General features: G+C 42.3%; 2 protein-coding genes across 3 annotated transcripts in view; both read left to right on the top strand.

Annotated features, from left to right (window-relative positions):
* col25a1 (collagen type XXV alpha 1 chain) overlaps positions 1–15,315 on the top strand; it is a 121,778-nt gene extending 106,463 nt beyond the window's left edge. Inside the window, exons 19-39 of the mRNA XM_076143721.1 lie at positions 287–349; positions 1,219–1,287; positions 1,964–2,008; positions 2,189–2,233; positions 2,500–2,577; positions 3,750–3,773; positions 4,597–4,641; positions 4,758–4,802; positions 4,896–4,976; positions 5,093–5,155; positions 5,255–5,305; positions 6,057–6,083; positions 6,283–6,363; positions 6,699–6,734; positions 7,289–7,342; positions 7,475–7,528; positions 7,638–7,664; positions 7,849–7,902; positions 9,238–9,324; positions 11,091–11,129; positions 11,446–15,315. Coding sequence (XP_075999836.1) covers positions 287–349; positions 1,219–1,287; positions 1,964–2,008; positions 2,189–2,233; positions 2,500–2,577; positions 3,750–3,773; positions 4,597–4,641; positions 4,758–4,802; positions 4,896–4,976; positions 5,093–5,155; positions 5,255–5,305; positions 6,057–6,083; positions 6,283–6,363; positions 6,699–6,734; positions 7,289–7,342; positions 7,475–7,528; positions 7,638–7,664; positions 7,849–7,902; positions 9,238–9,324; positions 11,091–11,129; positions 11,446–11,448 — 1,071 coding nt within the window. The 3' untranslated portion in view covers positions 11,449–15,315. The remainder of the gene's footprint in view (positions 1–286; positions 350–1,218; positions 1,288–1,963; positions 2,009–2,188; positions 2,234–2,499; positions 2,578–3,749; positions 3,774–4,596; positions 4,642–4,757; positions 4,803–4,895; positions 4,977–5,092; positions 5,156–5,254; positions 5,306–6,056; positions 6,084–6,282; positions 6,364–6,698; positions 6,735–7,288; positions 7,343–7,474; positions 7,529–7,637; positions 7,665–7,848; positions 7,903–9,237; positions 9,325–11,090; positions 11,130–11,445) is intronic.
* The window catches only part of etnppl (ethanolamine-phosphate phospho-lyase), a 99,379-nt gene extending 77,872 nt beyond the window's left edge, over positions 1–21,507 (top strand). Inside the window, exons 2-14 of one of the 2 annotated variants that reach the window (XM_076143803.1) lie at positions 15,760–15,837; positions 16,229–16,347; positions 16,465–16,624; positions 17,363–17,437; positions 17,585–17,678; positions 18,516–18,632; positions 19,119–19,201; positions 19,363–19,588; positions 19,692–19,846; positions 20,185–20,274; positions 20,389–20,519; positions 20,609–20,676; positions 20,825–21,507. In XM_076143803.1, the coding sequence (XP_075999918.1) occupies positions 15,779–15,837; positions 16,229–16,347; positions 16,465–16,624; positions 17,363–17,437; positions 17,585–17,678; positions 18,516–18,632; positions 19,119–19,201; positions 19,363–19,588; positions 19,692–19,846; positions 20,185–20,274; positions 20,389–20,519; positions 20,609–20,676; positions 20,825–20,926 (1,479 nt within the window). In that variant the 5' untranslated portion in view covers positions 15,760–15,778 and the 3' untranslated portion in view covers positions 20,927–21,507. Of the gene's footprint in view, positions 1–15,746; positions 15,838–16,228; positions 16,348–16,464; positions 16,625–17,362; positions 17,438–17,584; positions 17,679–18,515; positions 18,633–19,118; positions 19,202–19,362; positions 19,589–19,691; positions 19,847–20,184; positions 20,275–20,388; positions 20,520–20,608; positions 20,677–20,824 lie in introns of those variants that run through there. The other variant, XM_076143804.1, reaches the window with a different exon arrangement.

Here is a 21,507-nt window from a genome sequence, read left to right as displayed (position 1 = left end):
GCACAGGCTTATAAGTGGGAGTCAGTAAGCTTTGTGAAACAATTAGATGCGTTTACAAGCCACCGGCACTGATAATGAATTTCATTTTGTGTAGGAGTGAAGCACACAAGCTCATTTTTGTGCATGTGTCCCTGTGTGTGTGAGCTGTTCACTGCATGCTTTTCTTTCTAAACACATCTTGCCACGTGTCTCGTGTACGTGTTTAGCGCTCCAAAGGATCAGGTGGAGGTGGTGTGACAGGTAAAAGTGCCCCGTGGATAACTGAGTGATTCTCTGGTTGTTTCAGGGCGAGCCTGGATTCCTTGGCCCCCAAGGAGAGCCGGGGTTGCCAGGACTACCAGGAACAAAGGTGGGTGACTGACACTCCACATAGATTTTCATCGCAATAGGTTATGGATGGTTTATGGATTTATAGCCTTACATATCGCTTCAATTAGGCGACTCTTTTTTTTAAATGTCACCAGTAAGTGGGCAGAATGAGCTGGTTCTGTTCTGGTTCTGTTCTGGTTCTGTTCTGGTTCTGTTCTGACCTCATCGCAGTGTGGAGAGATAATCCAGTTTCAGCAGAATGAATGTTCAGCATTCACTTTCTGTAGATTATTGCATACAAAGTAGATCATTTTCAAGTTTATTCTGCAGTTCTCTGCTTCAAAATGAATATTATTAAGTAGTTATTTAAAGAAGAAAAAACAGACAGTCCCCAAACCTGTTGGTTTAAAGTCTCTGCAAGAAGAAACCAAGTACAGCTGTGAGTGAATGATGCCACATCCCCCTCCACTGGCCGGCTAATGTTACTTCACTTTGAGAAATACAGCACAACCCTGCACTTCTCCTTTCATATTCATAAAATAGAATTAGAATGTTTGTTATAAATGTCTGATTATAAAAACAACATCTGACCTTGTCTGCCAGACCGGATTGTGCTGACTCGGCACAACTCTCTCCAATTTACCATTCAAATCCTCATGAGTAAGCAAACTCCTGCGGATTTATCAGCAGGAGAGGGGCGGTGAGCCCACGCTGTAGCTCCCACTGTCATGTCAATACTGCATTACATTAAGGGAATTGAAGAGTGCGCCCGCTATCTGCTGGGGTCCAGAAAGTGTATCATGAATCACAGACAGCAGCTTCTCTATTGACAGTGAGACCCGTAATGAAACCGCAGAGAGAGGAATGTTGAGAAACGGCCTTTTGTTTGTGTGTTGGTTATCTGTCCAGGGAGAGAGAGGCGACCATGGGCCAGCAGGGAAGGGCGACCGAGGTGAAATTGGAGTCGTCGGGCCAAAGGTCAGTAATTCAACTCCACACATGCACATGGGCGCACATGTATGTCGAGGATTTAATGAGAATTGGAGGCCGTAATGTTATAGCGTGTTGCCTTTCCCCCATTTGGCTCATTGATTTATGCTGCCATCTAGAGTCTTTAACATTTAAGCACACACTTCCCAAAGTCATAAATCAGGAAGAGAATAAAGATTTTCTCCAACAAGAGTTCATTTCATTAATCAAGCATTCATTTATGTATACAACTGTGCTTTGCCTTCATAGCCAGTAATAAGTTAGAGACGTTCCCTCGAGTCCAAGTAAAGTAAACCAGATATAAAATGAGTTCCCCATTGTTTATGTCTGGCACTGACCTGGCAGGTTGCTTAAGCTCCAGTCTAAACTGCGACGACCCAGAGAGCTGCTTCATATCCGACTGGAAACCCCTGTAGAGTAACCCCTCCATTATCGATGACAGAATTCAAATAAACTTTCTCCATTGCTCTGCAGTTTTGGCATATTAAAAGCTGGTTAGTTTAGTGAAGCTCACCCAGGGGGAGAGAGAGATTGAGACGTTGATAAGATTTCCATTGTGAAAGACGCCTTAGAAATTGGACGCCATGAAGGAAGGTTTTCTAATTTCACATCTCTGTTTGGCTCAAACCCTGTTTAGATGTTGTATATGTTCTTACTCACGCAGGGCTCCCAAGGAGAGTCTGGTTCTCCTGGCTTTAAAGGGTCAAAGGTAAGGTGGAGGTTTAATTTCCTGCTACATAAGCTGGTGTGAAACAAAATTATGTGGTGATGTGTGGTGACGTTTGTTGGACCGTCTTTACATTTTGGACCATTATAAGATGCACAAATACTAATGTAGTTATAGCAGTGTCACTTGTTTGAGCTCTGAACTAACCTCTTCTCGCGTTAGGGAGAGACTGGAGACAAAGGAGACCTGGGATTTGTTGGCCCAAGGGTAAGAATTGACGTCAGAGACAAATATCAATTCTGCACATACTGACTGAAATGTTTTTCCACATATATTCACTGATAAAACTATTTAAAGGAATCAAATGTGTATCCTGTTGCCACATGGTGACTTATTGTGGATCAATGGTAATGCTGCAATGACACATACTTTCACTAGGGGGCAGCAATCACGCCTCTACAGGTAGTTAGCCATAGTATCATCATTTAGGAATGTGTCCATGATGATTGATTGTTGATGTCACCCATGTGCAGGGCCCCCCTGGGCAGAAAGGAGACCAAGGAGCCACAGAAATCATCGACTACAACGGAAACATTCAGGAGGCTTTGCAGGTCAGACGGATTTCAGCTTGTTCTCCACATTTTTACACGAAAAATAGATCAGCATCAATATGTGAATGTGCTACTATGAAACTGGAGAAGGTTTTTCTTGTTTTATTTATTGAAGCTCATTCTTACACTACAGTGCCTGAGTTCTCCTCTGATCTCATTCCAGAATGACAATTTATTATGTTTGTAATTAACCATAATCTACCTTAAGCAAGAGAGTTTCAGTCTCTAAATATATAACTATTCCTTAACTTTGCTGGAGTCTTTAGCAGGATTAAATGAAATAGGATTCTAATAAAACGCTTCATCTATAGCAGGGGTGGGCAAACTTTTGGAAAACAATAACGATTGATGGGCCAAACAATACCAAAAATGTACTACATGACATCACAGAACAGTTGCTGTTTGCATCACAGTACTCTGTTGATGTGCTCACACATTACAGTAGACACCTCTGTATCTTAGATTTAATAAAATGATATTCTTTCAAACTCTCGTTCAAAAAACAGTTCAAACTAAGAACAGGAGAAAATATCCAGAGAAGGAAAAGGCCGTCTGAGTCTCAACATTCCTCCACTAAAGTCCAGCAGCCCTGAGCGTTTCTTTCTTGTCTTACGAGTATTCAGATCGGTCCTTCTAGTTATTTTTTGCCTTTTCAGAATCCTGAAGAGGCAAAAAAAAGGGGTAATTAAATGGTATTACAGGTATAAATAGTGTTACGTAGCCTATCTAAATAAAGTAAATGGGCTCATTAGCACATCGAATAGGCTTACTTAGATATTATTGACACAATTGACTTCTGTGAAAAATCTGTTTCACTGTGGCGTCTCCTGACGGGAGCAGCCGAAGGACGAAGTAGACTATGACAGGCCATATTCCAGTCTATTTTTAAAATTCATACCAAGCCGCTAAAAAACGTGCAGCGGGCTGTAGTTGGCCCACATTCCGTAGTTTGGCCATGCCTGATCTATAGACTCAAATCGATCTATCGTTCACGTGTCGTGCATGTGAAATAAAGTGCAAAGTCATCTAATAAGAACTATTCAGTCTCATATTAGCAACTCATTCTGACTTTTGAGTATGTATCTGTGCTGGCCTAAAGGTTTCTTTGCTGTGTAACCTCTGCAATGTTATGTCTCACTTCCTCTTCCTCCCACTCCTTTGGTCCACTGCAGAAGATAACCACTCTTACAGTGACGGTAATTCAGCTCTATTCTGTGCATTGTGTCATATCCACATCTCCATGTCCTCGCATGGGCCCAACCCCAAACCTGAACTTATTTTGCACAACCCTGTTCTACAACGTTTTCACTTAACATGTGCAAGACAGTAACTGCTGCTTTTGTGTGAGCTGCCCCTGAAGGCTGTCTGGTTGTCTCGCTGAATGTCCACACAACATTCTTGGAGAATACATCTTTGCCTAAACACACAGGGTTATGCAGAGATGACAGTTCTGATGCTTGAGTAGAGTCAACACACTGACAATCAGTGTGTTGGGATCATTTCTCTGAGTTGATGGTTTGTTGTTGGCGAGGTGGTACTGATATGTTCTGACCCGCTCAGAGGCACTCGGTCAAAACATTTCAGGACCATTGCTTAAAGAAAAGATCAAATCAGTCCTATGATTAAAATGTCAAAAAGCAAAAACAATCCATAACCAAGAAATCACATGACACTGATATCAGAAATGAGTGGAGCTGGATCAAAACAACCTTTCATCCATATCAAAGTTGCTCATCTTTGATCACATGTATTGATCCATATGTTGCAGCTAACCTGTTTTTGACTCTGGCATGTGTATTTGAGTTCAGTTAACTGACTGCTAACATGTTTGATGTTTGCAAGATCATCTCTGTGTGGTGACAGCTCCATTGTTGAATTGCAATCCATAACTTTGTTTTGTAATGTATGTCTGCTGCTGTATTGTCATCTTATAAGTCAATAACAAACCGATCAACCCCATGTGAGACATTTCATGTGTCACGTATGATTGTAATCATTCCTCTCTCTGTGTTTCTCCAGGGACCCCCTGGGCCTGCCGGGCCAATGGGACCACAGGGTATGAAGGTAAACAATATTTAATGTACTATATGTATGATATGAACTGTGCTATCGGAGCTTAACCTTCTGCTTTTGGTGTTTCTTTTTGCAAAGTTGTTGACATGTCATTTTGATGTTGTCAGGGGGATCGCGGCATGCCTGGTCTGCCTGGACTCGATGGTGAAAGAGTGAGTTCATCTGGTGTATAGATTTATTCGTTTTTGCAGTGGCTTATGAAAGAGAGATTTGTGCTTCAATCACACTCACTCATCCTCTGTCAGGGCTACAAGGGTTCCAAAGGAGACATGGGAATGCCGGGAGCTTCAGGGGAGAAAGGAGGAACTGGATTACCCGGACTACCAGTAAGACTCATGACTCATGGGGATTTTAACATTGCTACACAAAGGAACTGTGGTCAAGATACAACTACATCTAACTGGACAGAATACTTAACACAGCTTGGGTTCTGTTTCTTTAGGGTGTCAATGGGGTAATAGGAGATAAGGGAGATTCTGGCCTACCTGGTCCTCAGGGTCCCTCAGTAAGTCACATTAAATATGTGGAATAAATCGACTTTTGATGTGAAAAATACAATTGGATTCGTTTGGTAACAACACAGATACGTCTCTACTGTTTGCAGATCATCGGCACTCCAGGGCCATCAGGGCCGCATGGACCTCCAGGACCCATGGTGAGTTGACTTCAAAACAGCTCTCAGAATAAAGGACATTTACTCATGTTATTATAGATGATATAGATGTATCTTAAAAATTAATTGAGGAGTTTAAAGTCATTTTAGCAATTCTACTTTTACTGGCTTTCACTTGCCATCCCTGCAACGATACAGGATAATTGCATGTTGATTCCAATGCAAATATTAAACATGTGAACATACTAAATTCACAGGTAGCTGTTCTTTTTGGTTTACATATTGGATAGTTTTCATATACGTTATATGCCAATCAAATACACAGTATAACTTACTAATGTATGGACTGGACTAAAGGCTTCCACACTTACTCGTGCTTGCACAGTACTTGGAAATGTTGCACTCCTGATAAGTAATAGTTTTGTAATGAGGTCAATGTACCAACATGCATTCATTAGGGTGTGTGCCTGTGTGTGGCCTGGTCCTGTATATAAACACTTGACTAGACACAAAGGCATGTTGGAGAAACACCACACCACAAAACAAAGTCTTGTGTAAGACATAGGTGTTATAACTGGTTTTGCCCTGTTTGTCACATCGTCTTCTGTCATGTCTTGTGTCATGAAAACGTGAAGGGGTGACACAACAGCACACACATTCTCCCACACTTGACATGGATTGTTTTGATGGTAGAAAGGTTCTGAGGGTGCAAGTATAGGTGCATTAAGTCAAATATAAAGATTTAGCCGGCACCTTTGCAATCTAATATTTCGCTATTTATTCATTTTTTCAGGGCCCTCATGGATTTCCTGGACCAAAGGTAAATTGGGTTGTTTATGATAATAAAGCCACATTTAGTTGAACATACATTCAATCATCACAAAACAATCTTTTAGGATTTATTTACGTCGTGCAGATTCTCAGATATTTCAGTGAAATCATGTCCCTTCTAAAACAGACGATTTTGTTTTCCTACTTTGTTTATTCTTGAACCCGTCTCTGCTCATGTTGCCGTCCAGGGGGAGTCTGGATTGCATGGCGTGAAAGGTATTCGAGGGGAACTAGGTCACAAAGGGGACCGTGGACCTCTTGGTCTCCCTGTAAGTACCGCAGAGAACGTCATTACGTGTCCACCATTTATTCCAGAATCTCACCTGTAGACCTCCCTCTGTCTCCCTCATCCCTGTTGGGTCTTGTTGATGTGTGGAGTAGATTTGTGTACATTCTTGTGTGAGTATGTGTATGTGTGTGTGAATATGTCTTACTGCCGATTCCAGTGTCCGTCCGTGTTTTCATCCGCCTGAGCTGACGGCTTTGCCAAACTCACAGTGTAATTTAGTTGTTGAAACCCTGCCATCAACGTGTCCTAATAACAGAATTCATCTTGTACTAATCCCGCCTTGTTCATGTCACTCATACCTCCATAACAACACAGGGAGCCTCCGGCTTGGACGGCAAGCCCGGAAATCGGGTGAGTGTCATGTGACAAAGAGGCTTCACTTCAGACCCAACATCTGTTTTTGTTCCTCTCACTCTTCATACACCTTCCCTATTCTCTGAATCAATCCCTGTTGTGTTGCATTTTCACTCCACATTGTTTAGTTTGTACACTTTCATTGCCATAAGAAGGAACTGTGAGTTGGAATGAACCACGCTGAGTTCAGTGCATTGGGTAGAGAGCATACGTGAAGCTGTGGCAGCAGACATGTCAAGGCCCTTGTTTGTCCCGTGTGCCATTAACTCAGCATTAACACACACTCATACATTAACTGTGTCGGCATTATACATGTCTAATGTGGCCAATGCACGTGCAGCAGTTCTGTGTGCTGGTTGTAATCTTAATGAGACTTTGGCAGTAATTCATAAAATGGTGTACACACGTGGATGCTTAACATAAAGTTTGCTGCTTTTTTTTTCTTTTTCCGAAAGCTCAACACGATTCTGAAAGAGCTGCTTTAGTCCTGTCAGTCCTTTCTGTCTTATTCGCTGGTTTGAAACTCACCATGACACTGCTATTCTTTGCAGGGCATGGACGGGCCTGCGGGTCCAGCTGGGCCAGCTGGGCCAAAGGGCGACGGAGTAAGAGAAGTTTTTCATTTCTTTGTAGCTTTGACATCTGCCTGCCTCATCCGGCAAAAGAATCCATGAAATACTCTGACGCTTTGACACAATGCAGCTCACCTGATTGCAACCCTGATTCATTTGTATTAGGGTGAGAGGGGTGTACCAGGGGAGCCAGGACCAAGGGGACCTTATGGACTACCTGTGAGTTTGCCTTTACATCCCTTATGACGAGTCAGATGAAAATGAAAATCAGCATTTCTGTAAATCCGAGGTATCTGCTGATGCACTCAACAAATCTCTTTGTTTCCAGGGAGCTGCTGGAACACCAGGTGTGGATGTAAGTATCTTTAAACGTGTCGTGGCTCCAGATATGGGCTCAGCAGTCATTTCCCTCTTGCTTTCCTTTTCACCATGCCTCTTCCAGCTTCTTTATTTATTCCTTTTCTGAAACTGTGACTCTGTCAGAAGAGAAGGAAAAACTTGATTTGTCAGAGTAATGAAGCAGAGTTGTACCTTCACAGGGGGTGCCAGGCTTAAGGGGAGAGAAAGGCGACGATGGGGAGAGAGGAGAAAAGGTAGAGCTAGATACGCTGTACTGCTTGTTAAACTATTAATATTATAGAGGACTGGTGTCAATGGACAATGACTAATAGGAGTTAGAGCAGAATTGTATGCTGAAGCTCTTCTACACATGCTGTACAGTAAACCTGAAAGAGAGAGCAGGGGGCAGTTTGTTCTGCATCCTTAAGAATCCCTTGTCCAGACCACAGATACAGTGACCAAGCTTGAATTAGGATTCTGTTCCTTATTTGGGTAATACTAATACGTCAAGCAGAATCGTACCTGAATAGAACGTCTTCACAGAGAGAATGAAGAGCTGCCATTGCATCAACGTTCACCTCCAGTCGTGTCAGACCAGCTTTTATTTGCTGCCATTGAACGATTTTTCCATCTCATCTCTCAATCCAATCTCATTTCAAGGAATCCCAAAGTGATTTCAACATCAGTCATAGCACAGAGAGCGTGGAAGACCAAGTCCATTGACAGCAGGCTCTTAAAGTTCACATTTGCTTTGTTTCCTGCCATTTCCATGCATGAACACACACCTAACACGGCTTCTTTCATTTCCTGAGCCTGTCCCAGTACGTAGAGCAGTTAGATGTTAGACCTTTCAGTGTGTAATATGTATTTCTGTAGCACTAACACTTATATTGTGTTTCCTAGCTGTAAATAGACTTTGCATTTTCCTTCCTCGCATTGCCTGAATGGTTTAGGCAGACTAACCCCTGATTTAACTATGAAGGGATACAGCTGAAATGTTTTCAGTCAGTATATGTACATGCACGCTATTACTTTAACTCTAATCTGATTAAGTATACAATAAGTACATACAGTATATTCAATCATCTAAACTATTATCAGTTTGAAATCAGCATAAACTGACTCTGTTGTACACACACAGATTATGCGATTGTACATTGATTTGCTGGATTGGCCACATTAAGCAATGAGTTCATGTACGGTTGTGTCTTACGCTGAGCATTTATCTCTGCACTCTTGCCTTGTTGCAGTACATAGAGTGCATGTAAACATACTGAGTGTTCAATGAATTCAATTAATTCTGTCTTTCTGGAGGTGTTTTCCCTGCTCTCATCCTTCCTGCCCTTGACATCCCTTTGAGCAGCTCTGTTGTAGTTACCTGCCGTTCCCCTTCTTTGTCCTCTTCCTATCCTGAAGAATGTCCCTGAGTACCTGATCCTGTCTGGTATCTCCTCCTATCTAACATTGACACCGTCTCTTCTCCCTTGTGGGCCTCAGCCTCCCCTTTTAATCAATCCCCTTCCTAATAGTAACGTCGTCCCTGATGTTCAAAAATGATGTTTAACGTGACCAAACCGTTGTATTCACAGGGGGAGAAGGGAAAGAAGGGCAAAAAAGGGCCTAAGGGCGAGAAAGGAGAACAGGGTGCCCCTGGATTAGATGCACCCTGCCCATTGGTATGTCCCATCTGTGAGCTGGAAATCACCTCCCGGCTGTGTAGAACAGTGGACTGAGCACCCTGTGGCCACACTGACATCCAGCCTCCTGCTCTTGCAGAGTGTTAAACTTTCCAAATTCCAAATTTGAACACTTTCTTGGAATCCCACAAGTCACAATCAGGAAGTTACATGCAGGACAAGTGCATAACGGTAAACAGGAATGGACTGTGGTATCGGCAAGATCACAGGGTGGCTCCTCCCTCGCTCCCTCTAGTGTCCTTAGCGAACGGATACCGGGGTCGAGGGTTGTCCACCTCTCTCTCAGTAACACTCCTAGGTCATCTTTGCAAACAGGGTTTCCGGGGCTTAAAGGGTGAAAAGGGGGAACCAGGGCAACCAGGTCTGGACGGGCTGGATGCCCCGTGCCAATTGGTACAGTATTTCTCTTTTTCCTCAACCTCTAACCCATGCATGCCTCTCACCCTTCAGTCATTACTGACACACAGCCATGCATGACGCAGTCTGCACACACTTGTTATAGCCACACGCTAGCTTGTTTTTTTAAAACCTGTTTTCTCCCACATGCACTGACAAAAACCTGCTTAACTCGCTGACATAAATAACTCACAAACATTCCGCAAATATGAAATCTATATTTAAGCCAGTACCAATCCCTTCGCTAACTGAATCCCTCTGAAAGAAATTCTGCTTAAATCCTGTCACCCCCCAGCTGATTCCTGAATGGAGCAGTTACCTTTAACGTGATGCTAACACTGACTCCTTGCCCATGCTACAGGTGCATGGACACACACACCCCCTCCCTCCTTTCCCCCTTACTCTGTTAACTCCTTTATCCCCAACTGTATTTGTACCAATTGGGCCAGACCGTGACCAAGGTGAGACAATGGAGGATCAAATTGGTTGCAGCCCCAGACCTGTTCAATTTCAGAAAATATGCGATTACTTTATGCTTTGTTATGATGTTTTATGTTACATTCTGGACAGTGGATGGAGTGTTTTCAATGTATAGGAACGTGTGCTGCAAATACACTGTGTGCTTCAAAAGAGGTGCGAGGCTCCAGCGCCGCAGAATACTGTGGAGGAAAACATTCATATATCATAATTATTGCCATCGTCACTTCATTCAGTTTACCTCTTTCGTTTAATTGCATCAGCCGCATTCACTTTACTCCACGATGCAATCTATTGGTTTTGTCGTAGCACACAATTGAAAACTCAAACTCTAAAATTCGGGTTTTGCAGCAAGTACACTGAGACGGTCAGATTGTAGTAAATTTGGAGTTTGGTACTTGGTGCTATGACAAAACGGGGAGTGTGCCTGTAAAGAATAAACTGTCTTGCATGAGATACATTTTGCTTTGTGTTACTTGCATGAGTGAGAATACACAGTTGGAGTATAATATTATATCACACACAGTAAAGATACTGAAGTCTTGTCTGTATTGTCAAAATTTAAGATCCACTGATTTAACATTTATATTAGAAACATTAATGCTTTAGAGGACTGCAGTTGGATTTTAATATTTTAGACAAATGGCAAATCATAGTAGCCATTCTCTTTTAAGTAAGCAGACTAAGTAGCATTTGTGAGTGGCAGGGTTCTATTGCTTGCTTAGAAGTTTTGATTTGGCATTTTGTGTGAGTGCAGACGCTTAAACAACACTTTATCTGTTCATTATCATGTTGTTGTTAACATTACTACTTTGCATTCCCTGCTTCAGTTCTCATTGTTTTTGTCTTCCTCACTGCTTCTCCTTCAACAGGGCCCAGATGGATTACCAATGCCTGGGTGCTGGCAGAAGGTAAGCAGCAGTAACATACTTATAGAGGGATGGGGGATTTCATAGGGGATGGGAATGGATTTTGTGGGTGAAATCAGTGAAGAATTGCATGTTTATACTGTGATTCGTAAAAAAATTAACTTAATAATTTGTGCACCCACTTTATTTGACTTGTGTTGGTTTCATTAGGTTTGCATGGTTTGCTGCCAAGTAGATCATAACAAGAAATGAGTGTTGTCAGTGTGTCAAACCATGTGTGTATAACTGTCATGTCATATGAAAACATCTCCCCTCCATCTTTGTCATTCTCTCCTCTGTGTTTGTTCTTCCTTTGCAGTGATCGCTCTAACCTGAAACGCATGGAGTTTGTAAATAATGCTTCTTTTATGGTATTTATAGTTTTTTAATGGAAAAAAAATAACTAAAACAAAAGAAGTCTATGTGTTCAATGATACAAAGAGTTTCACGCCCTAAGCTGCTTCTACTCACATCGCCATCGCCATGGGAAACCCCCCGTGTGTGTGTGTGTCCGTGCTCTTACTTCCACATCGCGGTGGAGTTCAGATCCTTGGCCGGCGGCCCAGCTCGTCTCTTAGTTTGTGCATGACGCAGACTTGGGAGAATCGCAACCTGCCCCGATTCATGGGGGGGTGAAAGGAGACGAGGATGAGCAAGTCGAGGAGGAGACGTTTCTGTTGTTTGTGTGTTTGTGTGTATGTGTGTGTGTGTGTGCGTGGGAGAGGGATCTGGACTGGCTCTCTAACACTGAACGCTTGGTGTTTTTGTGTTTGGTCTCGCATTTTCCAAAAAGACTAAAAAAAAAGAGAGTAGAAAAAAACTGTGCCAAACAGAACATTGCACCCTTGACCCTGCAAAAAGCATGAGTAGTGTACTGGATTATATTTATATGTATTGTACATACATGTCACTGTTTTGTGGTTGCGCCGTGGCTTCTGCAGAAAAGCAAAACGAGAGATCAACACTAACATTTGCAGTCGAAACAAACCCAGAGAAACCCTCCAAATTAGTAATTTATGTACCTTTTTGCTTTCCTTTACATCTTCCCAAGGGGGTCACGCCATGGCTGGTAGCCTGAAAAGAGTAAAGACGGACTCTTGATTATTGTTGCTCTATTGTGGTGAGGCCCGCAGCCCTGAGGTTGACATCGGCAGGTTTTCCACCGTGGAACGTGGCGTCTCAGCCGTGATCTGGGACAGTCACACGTTGCCAGATGAGAGAGGGAGGGGGGGAACTTGGAGGGCTCACTGCACTGATTGGAATTAGGCCGATGAGGATGTGAGATGGGCCTGGCCCCACTCGAGATTCTTCAGAGCATGGGTGGGGCGGGGGGGCTACAAGTCTCATGGATCGCTGTGTGGAGATCGGCTGGAGCATGCAACGCTTCAAGGTCTACTGAGAGCGTTAACAGAATGAGGTCATTTGTATCCTTATTTTTATGCTATTTGATTTGTTGTTTTTTTTACCCTCATTCTTCACAAACTGTTTGTATTTGGTGTATAATAGCCTTTGGTGCCTCAAGCTTTTATTCATTCCTTTATCACAAATGTCACAAATGTACTTTTCATTGTATTTTCAGTTATTGAGATTGTGTTTGATTTCAGGAAGGAACCTTTGTTTATTGAGAAAAAAAGTTTGGATGGTATCGATAAGACACACATAACGCACTGTTTTCATTGGTTTGACAAGACGTTTAAATGGCACGTAGGATTGTGGCTTCCTGAGATGTTTGGCGATACAGTATGAAGCAGAGAAATACATCCATCATCTTTATGAGTGTACAGCCACTGATCTTACTGAAGTGTTGCAGTGAATATGCTACTTGTCCATGCTGGAGCTGTTTTATGGGATGTTATATTGTACAGTGTTGTCAACTCACTGCATGCACACAATTTATTGGATTTACTTACGGCATTGTTTAATGTTGAAAATAAGAATTGATATGCAAATGTGTCTAATGCAGGGTTGGGCTTGGTTCAGCTCAGATGTAACGAGCAACAATCGCATCCAATCGTTCAGTTGTGACGGCTGGAGGCAGAGAATGCTGAAGGTTTATGGTCTTAAACATAATAGAACATGTAACAGTGCAAAGTACGATCAGAATTTGTCACAGGCATATAAAAAATGTTTGTTGAAGTTGTTGGTCTGGGTTGATTTTGTATAACAATCTAATTGGTGGCCAGTTATGTCACATTCCATGTTAGACAGATGGAGGGAGAGTAGTTTGATTTGGGTTTATTTTTCATCGTCTTTTATTGATGTCATGATACGGGGGGGACTCTGCCAAGTCGACACTTCAAATTCAGTTTGTTGGTCATGGAGAGCACGAGTCTGCTTGTGAAACACCGAACAAACTTCTATTACATCACAAGGGCTGTTTTATCTACTATACTAGACCTTTTTTCGAGAATTCAACAGACCCAACTTCAAACTTGTAGTCTTGATCACTCTTGTGATGTCATGGAGGTCAGACGTTTCACCTGCTATGGACGGTGGTCTCAATGCTGACTAGTGCCCAGCAATAAAGTGGATTTGATGGTCTAATGGGTGGAGTGGCCGTTTAACATTGCAGACATAGTGTATGTGACTGCTATGCAAGGTGATATCCATGCTTCTCCTTTTCTTTCACATTAGAAATATGCATGAACAATGTGGACAAAATGCAATTTGTTGTGCTGTAGCAGCCACGGGAGGATTTAATCAAAGAAAAAGTTTGGTCTGTTGTTTTAGTTTGACTGCAGTTCAGTCCATCGTAATGCAGATTGGATGCTTCTAATGGTGCTATCAGTTAGTAGCAGTGGCAAGAACAACACAACAGGTTTCTTTATTGCTTTTTTTAATGTAAGTAACTTCTGTGCATATATTTGTGTATTTGCCTCAGTATTTTTCTCGGCACGTTATTTATTTTTCCATAATTTTTTCAATCGAAGGCATTTTGGCTCTCACCATGCATTCCTTTCACAGCATCGGTTTTTGCTTTTTCATGTCAGTTTCCACTGTTTATCTGTTTGAAATGGAGGGTTTGGACCCTGCAACGCTGCATTTACTTCAGCTATTGGCCTTACCACGCAATTCATCTGCTTTAATTTAATTTTGTGTGTCAAAAAAGCTAACAATGACAAAGTACTGAATGGCCTAAATGCTGTTAGGCCCCACAATGCAACAGTGCAAAGGTAAATATCACAGCTTTCCCTTTTCTCTCTCTTTGCATTGAATGTAGTTTGATATATGTATAGTGGATTATTAATGTACTGTTGAAATGTGTGCTCATTTGACAAAAAAAGTGCAATTTATACTTTGTTTAATGTGTGCAGCAACAAATGCAGCTTGAGTGTCACAGAATTGTGACTCGTATAGCTTCATTTGTTCAGTTATGGTACCTTATATACCACTTCATAAATACAAATGTTTATTTACCAGAAGATAAAGAAACTAATGTAAATATGGACCTTTCATTCAAACTCCATTTGGTTTATTTTTGCCTCAAATTGTCCCTCTGCTCATGTTTGATGATGTCATTTCCATTACTTAATATTTACTCTGTGTTTGAAATGTTTTTGTTGACATTTTTCTGATTTTTCCAGCCATTGTGACAGCACTTTGGGATTAATTTGCTCCCATGAGGTGCTCCATCTTTGGCACTTGCAGCTACAGTATTTTTGATTGATTTTTGTAATTGTTGTTGTTTTCTTAAAGTTTTACATTTTGTTTAGTCTGCTATTAGTAGAAAAGCCAAAACATTTCTTTCCATTTCAGCATTAGCCTGTGGTTCCAACATGACTCAGTGTCTGCACAGTTGGGAGATGCCATTATTGCAGAATGATCCTGAGTCATGTTTCCTTACAGTGTGAGAAGAACATGTCGAGTGTGTAGAACATCTGATTTTCCATATGCCTTTTTGGAAAACAGTTCATTACAGTTCAGCCTTTAAAAAAAATTAGTATATTTCCAAATTCCCTGAAAAAAAACAGCCTAATTCAAATTTGCTATCATACCAGATACTAAATTATATTTGACTGTTAATCCCATGTTTCTTTGGTTGTGGTATGTGTATTTTCTGTTCTGCATTTGTACTCCTGTTTTTCACATGTGATTGACAATTAATTGAGGATCCTCATGATCACACATATTTCAAGAGTAGGTTTCTTATGACTGTACTGTTGGAGCCAAATAAAAACAGTCTTTCATTCTAGAGTTGTCTTTCATTATATACTTGCAAATATCCTGCTTAAAAAAAAACAGAACAAGGAGCATGCTGACATCTGGACTTTTAAGTTGTATCTAAATCCACTATTTCATCAAAGACTCCGAATATTCTAGCCATTACTTCAGACTTTCGAGCTTCAAAATACATCACAAACATGACTTGATATACTCTAACAACCTGTGTTGAAATTGACCTTGTATTGTATTTCATCAGTAAATATGCGTTGTTACTTTGTTTTAAAGAAATATAAAGGGGAACCTCAATATTGACAAACTTGTACTTTTGAGTGAATGACAGCTCGCTCATTTGCGTATGACGTCATACCTCTCCCTCTCTCCCGCTTTTGAGTTGCCGCTGCGCGTGCTCACTCGTGTGCGCGTGCTCGCTCGATCTCCTGTAGTTACTCTTTTGTGCTCGTCGGGAGAGAGTGCGGACAAACCTCGCAATGGCGACAGAAATATTGGACAAAAACACAACTATCGACCTGAGGAAGAAGCACATTGGGTAAGATATCAACATTCTTTAACGTAATAACATTATTTTCAACGTTAACGTCTGACTATCTAATTCGGCTCTGGTGCAACGTTGTGAATAAGCCACGCAAATTTACGCAAGTTTCCAATTAACATTAAAAAAACTTAGTGAAATATGTTTTTTTAGCCTTAGTACGTAGATAAATATACCAGATAAAGCTTAAAACGTCAGAAAATGCGACATAATGGAGACAAAACTACACTTGAAAAAGTAAGGAGAGTCCAAATCAGCTCATGATATCAAACTGTGAACTGTTCACGTGATATAATGCAATACTTTATAGTGTACTGCATTGAGAGTGATGGTACAGAGCAAGAGGCACACTCTATACTTCTTAGCATTAATACAAGCTCTTCTACAGGCCATCCTGTAAGATTTTCTTCAGCCATGATCCCATCAAGATAGTACAAGCCAAAGGCCAGTACATGTATGATGAGAAAGAGCAGAGATACTTGGACTGCATCAACAATGTGGCTCACGGTAAACACACAGCATTCACACACACACACACGCTCGCCTTGCCCAATGTGTCTTGGTGTCCAGCACATGTGGATCGACTCTAACCCTGTGTCCAACACACTCTGCTTGCTTTCTCAGTGGGCCACTGTCACCCAGAGGTGGTCAAGGCCGGAGCTCGGCAGATGGAACTCCTGAACACCAATTCCCGTTTCTTGCACGACAACCTTGTGCTCTACGCCCAGAGGTTGCAGGCCACGCTGCCAGACAAGCTGTCTGTCTGCTATTTTGTCAACTCTGGGTATTTATTTGATCTATTCACACTGTATACTTTTGTCACAACACGCAAGACAGATTCCAAAGCTTCAACTTGAAGTATAGTTACTCTAAATTCATTTAAATAGTCAGGAACCGTTTTTATAATTGACTTTATATCACTGAATAGGTTAATTGCAGGTGCAAGTGCATGTGCTGTCCTCTTTATGGCAGCCTGCAGTCGTAAATCAACAAATGGAGAGATAAAGTTGTGTATGATATGGCTGTAAAGGACATTGCACTCCAAATTTAAGATAAAAGATGTTGGTCAAACCGTTATGGCTGCTAAGGTCACAATAATAGAGAACAACAACAACAACCTGCATTTAAAGGGAGATTGTGCTAATCTTTATATCTTCTAGTTGTACTGGATTTTCAAGCTCCACAGGCAACAGATAGCATTATTACACACTCCTTAAAAACACTTGGAACCTGGAAGTAGCCACAGCAGTCTGTATGCATATGGGTGTATTCATATTTGATTGCATAAGAATAAACAAAGACTGTCAGTGTGTGAACTAGGTTTCCCCATAGTCATAAATGTGCCATTTCCCTTGAGCAAGACACCATTAATTAAACATTGAAATGTTGTTTAATTAGCAAATTGTAACTAGGTGGTAGCACATGTGAGGGTAGGAAAACTTTGAAGCGTCTCCATGGCTTCACGTGTGTGTTTTGTGGTGACTTAGTAACTCAAAGTAACCCTTGTCCCTTTGAACCTCAGCTCTGAAGCCAATGACCTGGCCCTTCGATTGGCATGGCAGTACACAGGCCACAAAGATATCATCACGCTGGAAAAGTAAGTAAGCGCTGCCTCCCACCTGCTGCTGCCGCTGCCTCACACACACACACCGCTGATGGTGGCGAACGAGCAGAATAAAAGAACTAAACGTGTGGTTAGTGACAGCGTCTGGCCCCGTGTTGTCTTGTCTTGTCTTGTTTTCAGTGCATACCACGGACACGTCTCATCACTCATCGACATCAGTCCCTATAAGTTCCACCAGCTGTCAAACGTCCAACACAAGCAATTTGTTCACGTGGTGAGTGCTTTCTTTCTGCCTGCACACTATTAAAACACCATGACTTAACCTGCTGTGACAGACCGGCTGCTGAGTGGTCACACCCGCCCGTGCGAGGAAGAAAGGACCGCGGCCTGAGAATGATCATTACAGCACAGTCCAGGATGTTTGCACCGGCTATTATGCAACCAAAGTCTCCGCGTCACTTTGTGTTCTGGATCTGGCAAACCTGCACGCACACATTTTTCTTCTCAAATATCTAACATTCTGGAGCTCACACAGAGTACAGATCATCCGAAGACGACTAGGAGCGAACTCGCAAGTTAAGAGACATTTCAAGGCAAACATCGCACGCAGGCCAAGGAGACTCGTCCGTCTTGTTTGTCTTGTTTGTAAAGAAGTAAAGACATGATCGCTGCTTAGTTGTGTTTGAAAAAGACAACCGGCTATCCCACACTGCCCTCTATCTTAAAGGACAGATGTTGACTTTCCAATTTTAATTAGAATACACATTTGTCACTGTGATTGAGAGCAACAGCTGAGGTGTACAGTGTGAGTTGTGAGCCATGAGTGCATTGCCTCAGAGGAACACGTGATGGCCAGGGACAAATGTTTTGGCATATGGTAGAGCAGAAAGCTGTGTTTGGTTAAACATTAACGTACAAACTACTGTAGATCACTGAGAGAGAGAGGGGCATGCTGTTATTCTCCGAACAAACATCACGCAGAATAACGAGGAAGCCAATCAATGCTATGAAGTTAATATAAAGCCAAAGATCTCCAAGCCTCTGCTCCGTCACTGAAGGAGGTGTAGATCTACTTTATTAACCACCTCAACCTTCCTCTCCCCTTATACAGGCTTCAAGTCCAGATGTTTACAGAGGCAAATATAGAGCAGACCACCCGGACCCTTCAACAGCGTATGCAGATGATGTCAAAGATATAATACACAAGGTCAACCAGAAAGGAGGCAAGGTATGTTTGTATGGCTGCAACTGCTGTGTTTGTCAATGAACGTTGGGGGGAACAAACACCGGTCTACACCAAACTCTCCAAGTGTCAGACCGTCACCACATACACACACATACACACATACAATCAAGCCTATCCATAGAATCTGTGCGCTGGTCCTTTCCCCTCCTGCAACTACTCATTAGATTTCCCCTCTTTCATTATTTCTCTCAATTCCCAGGTCAGGCCGAGGATTTGTGATTTTAGGCTGGAATCCCAGGCAGACCGACACAGCACAAGATTTTGTGTAGGGGGGTTGTCAGTGTTCAAAAGTGGTATATCAGAAGGGTATGTGCAGAGATGAACAAGTCAAATACACAATAAAGACTGACAATAACAGATGGCATGAAATGGTCTGCAGGTCAAAGATGCCAGGACTTCCCTCCTCCAGTCGACCGGGCCCTGAGGTCTACCTTTGTGTTGCATCTGATTTGTTCCTCTCTTGTGCAGATTGCGGCATTTATTGCTGAGTCATTGCAGAGTTGTGGGGGGCAAGTCGTTCCCCCTGCAGGCTACTTCCAGAAAGTGGCAGAGTAGGTATCTGAAAGACCGCAGCCAAGGCTGAGAAAGAGATTTAGAGCAAAATGATCTGACAGAACCGCACAGCCAAGGCGTGCAAAATATCACAATGTAGATTTGCTGTTAAGATTTCATAACTGCAGACGGTAACATGGCTTCTGCTATTCCTCTACAGACACGTCCGTCAGGCAGGGGGCGTGTTCATCGCCGATGAGGTCCAAGTGGGCTTTGGCCGCGTCGGCACCCACTTCTGGGCCTTCCAGCTTCAGGGAGAAGACTTTGTGCCCGACATCGTCACCATGGGGAAGCCAATTGGAAACGGCCACCCCATGTCATGTGTGGTGACCACCAAGGAGGTCGCCCAGGCTTTCATGAACTCTGGAATGGAATACTTCAACACAGTAGGAGCATCAGGAGAGGAATACAGTCATGTGTCAATTAACCTAACCTCTAAACTAATCTTTCATCTGTGTGTGTGTGTGTGTGTGTGTGTGTGTGTCTCAGTTTGGCGGTAACCCAGTGTCCTGTGCCATCGGCCTGGCTGTCCTGGATGTGATTGAGAGAGAGGACCTTCAGGGCAACGCACTGCGTGTGGGCGGCCACCTGACCCGTCTGCTGGAGAAGCAGAAGGAGAAGCATCCACTGGTGGGCGATATCAGGCATGTCAACAGTCACACACACACATGCGACACAGGGAAACTGACTTAACAAGATGTTCTTTGTGTGTTTAGTTCTGTCCATGTCCTATAGATTACATCCACAAGGTTATCATTGAAGGACCGTTGCTGAGGCATGTGTAGTAAACTATTCCCAAACCTATAATATGATGAGTGAATAACTACACATTATATCAGCAGAGGTGCTACTTAAGTGGTCGGTTCCTGTTTTCACTCCAGCCACACAAACTGATGTCACTAGTGAGTGACGCATAGTTTGTGGCCAGATGCTCTTTGTGGGAAAATACGCGACTCAATGAAATGGTCATGGTGTTCCATAGGGGGCGTGGCCTGTTTGTTGGACTGGAGCTTGTGAAGGACAGAGTGAAGCTCACTCCAGCTGCAGCAGAGGCACAGGAAGTCATCTATAAGTGAGTAGATAGACGCACAGGAGTAGAGGAGCCCATCATAATGTAAACTAACATCACATCACCTCCTCATTTAAATGTGCAAATGAGCAGGAAATGCCATCATTGTGTCCTCAGGTTAAAGGAGGACCACATCCTCCTGAGTGCTGATGGGCCGCACCGTAACGTGCTCAAGTTTAAGCCCCCGCTGTGCTTCAGTGCAGAGGACGCTGACATGGTGGTGGAGAAGATCGACCAAATCCTCACAGGTCAGTGCTGAAACAAACTGACCTCTCTCTGCTTTGGTCAGTGTTGAAGAGCATGACATGAGTACTGAAGTCTATCTCTGTGTTTTCAGAGCTGGAGAAGGCGTTAGGCTTGCATTTGCCTGACATGCAAGCAGAGAATGTAGCTGCTAAACGAAAGGTAGGTGGACTCCTGTGTAAATTGTGTCATATCCCAAAAACAAGAGGGAACTAGATTGAACAAAACTCTATACAAGATGTACAACCGATCATCGCTATACCTCCAACCTCACTGTTTCCATTGTATCTGTTCATGGTTTTGTCTCAAGCTGCCTGCTGATGAAAACGGACAACAATGTCGCATGAAAGTAGTACGCAAGAGAGCGAGCAGTCAGCAAGGCCCTCCAGCACCCAAAGTCATCAAGACATAACAGAACACAAAGCCCTGCAGGGACACAACATGTCGTCTGCACACTCAGAGAGCTTGGACGAGTTTCTCCTGTTTAACTAAAATGATAAATGATTACAAATATTCATCCAGCAACAAAGATAAGCAAGACACACTAAATATACACTGTAAACATGTCTTAACACTGTCAAAGGTGCCTTAGTATGTCAACTATTTATCAGATGTGATTATGGAAGTTGATTTTCCGTAAGTGCAATATATAAACACATGTGATTGCAGAAATGTTTGATCAATTTTATGTAACATAGTATCAGGGAAATATAATACTTCTCAGGTACTTATTTTTAATTCATTATTTTTAAACAATATATAGGAATCAGTATAAAATGCCAATGTATAGTATGAATTAAAAAAAAAAGTATTATTCATAGTTATTCATATTATCTCGTTGCACAAGGTGCTTTGTCTTTAATTGCTGCCAACACTTAGTGTAGCAGGTCATTATTATTAAATGAATCGTTGCTTCAAAGTGTTAAAACATGCGCTTAACATGTTTTTTGTCAATGTCTTCTGGATGTGACCAAATAAAGTGCGTACAAAATA

This window comes from Genypterus blacodes, unplaced genomic scaffold, assembly GCF_046128005.1.
Source record: "Genypterus blacodes isolate CSIRO-AG114 ecotype Tasmania unplaced genomic scaffold, CSIRO-AGI_Gbla_v1 ptg000027l_1, whole genome shotgun sequence".
Classification (NCBI taxonomy): Eukaryota; Metazoa; Chordata; class Actinopteri; order Ophidiiformes; family Ophidiidae; genus Genypterus; species Genypterus blacodes.
The sequence above is the reverse complement of the archived record's forward strand: the minus strand, read 5'-3'. Positions and strand labels throughout refer to the sequence as shown.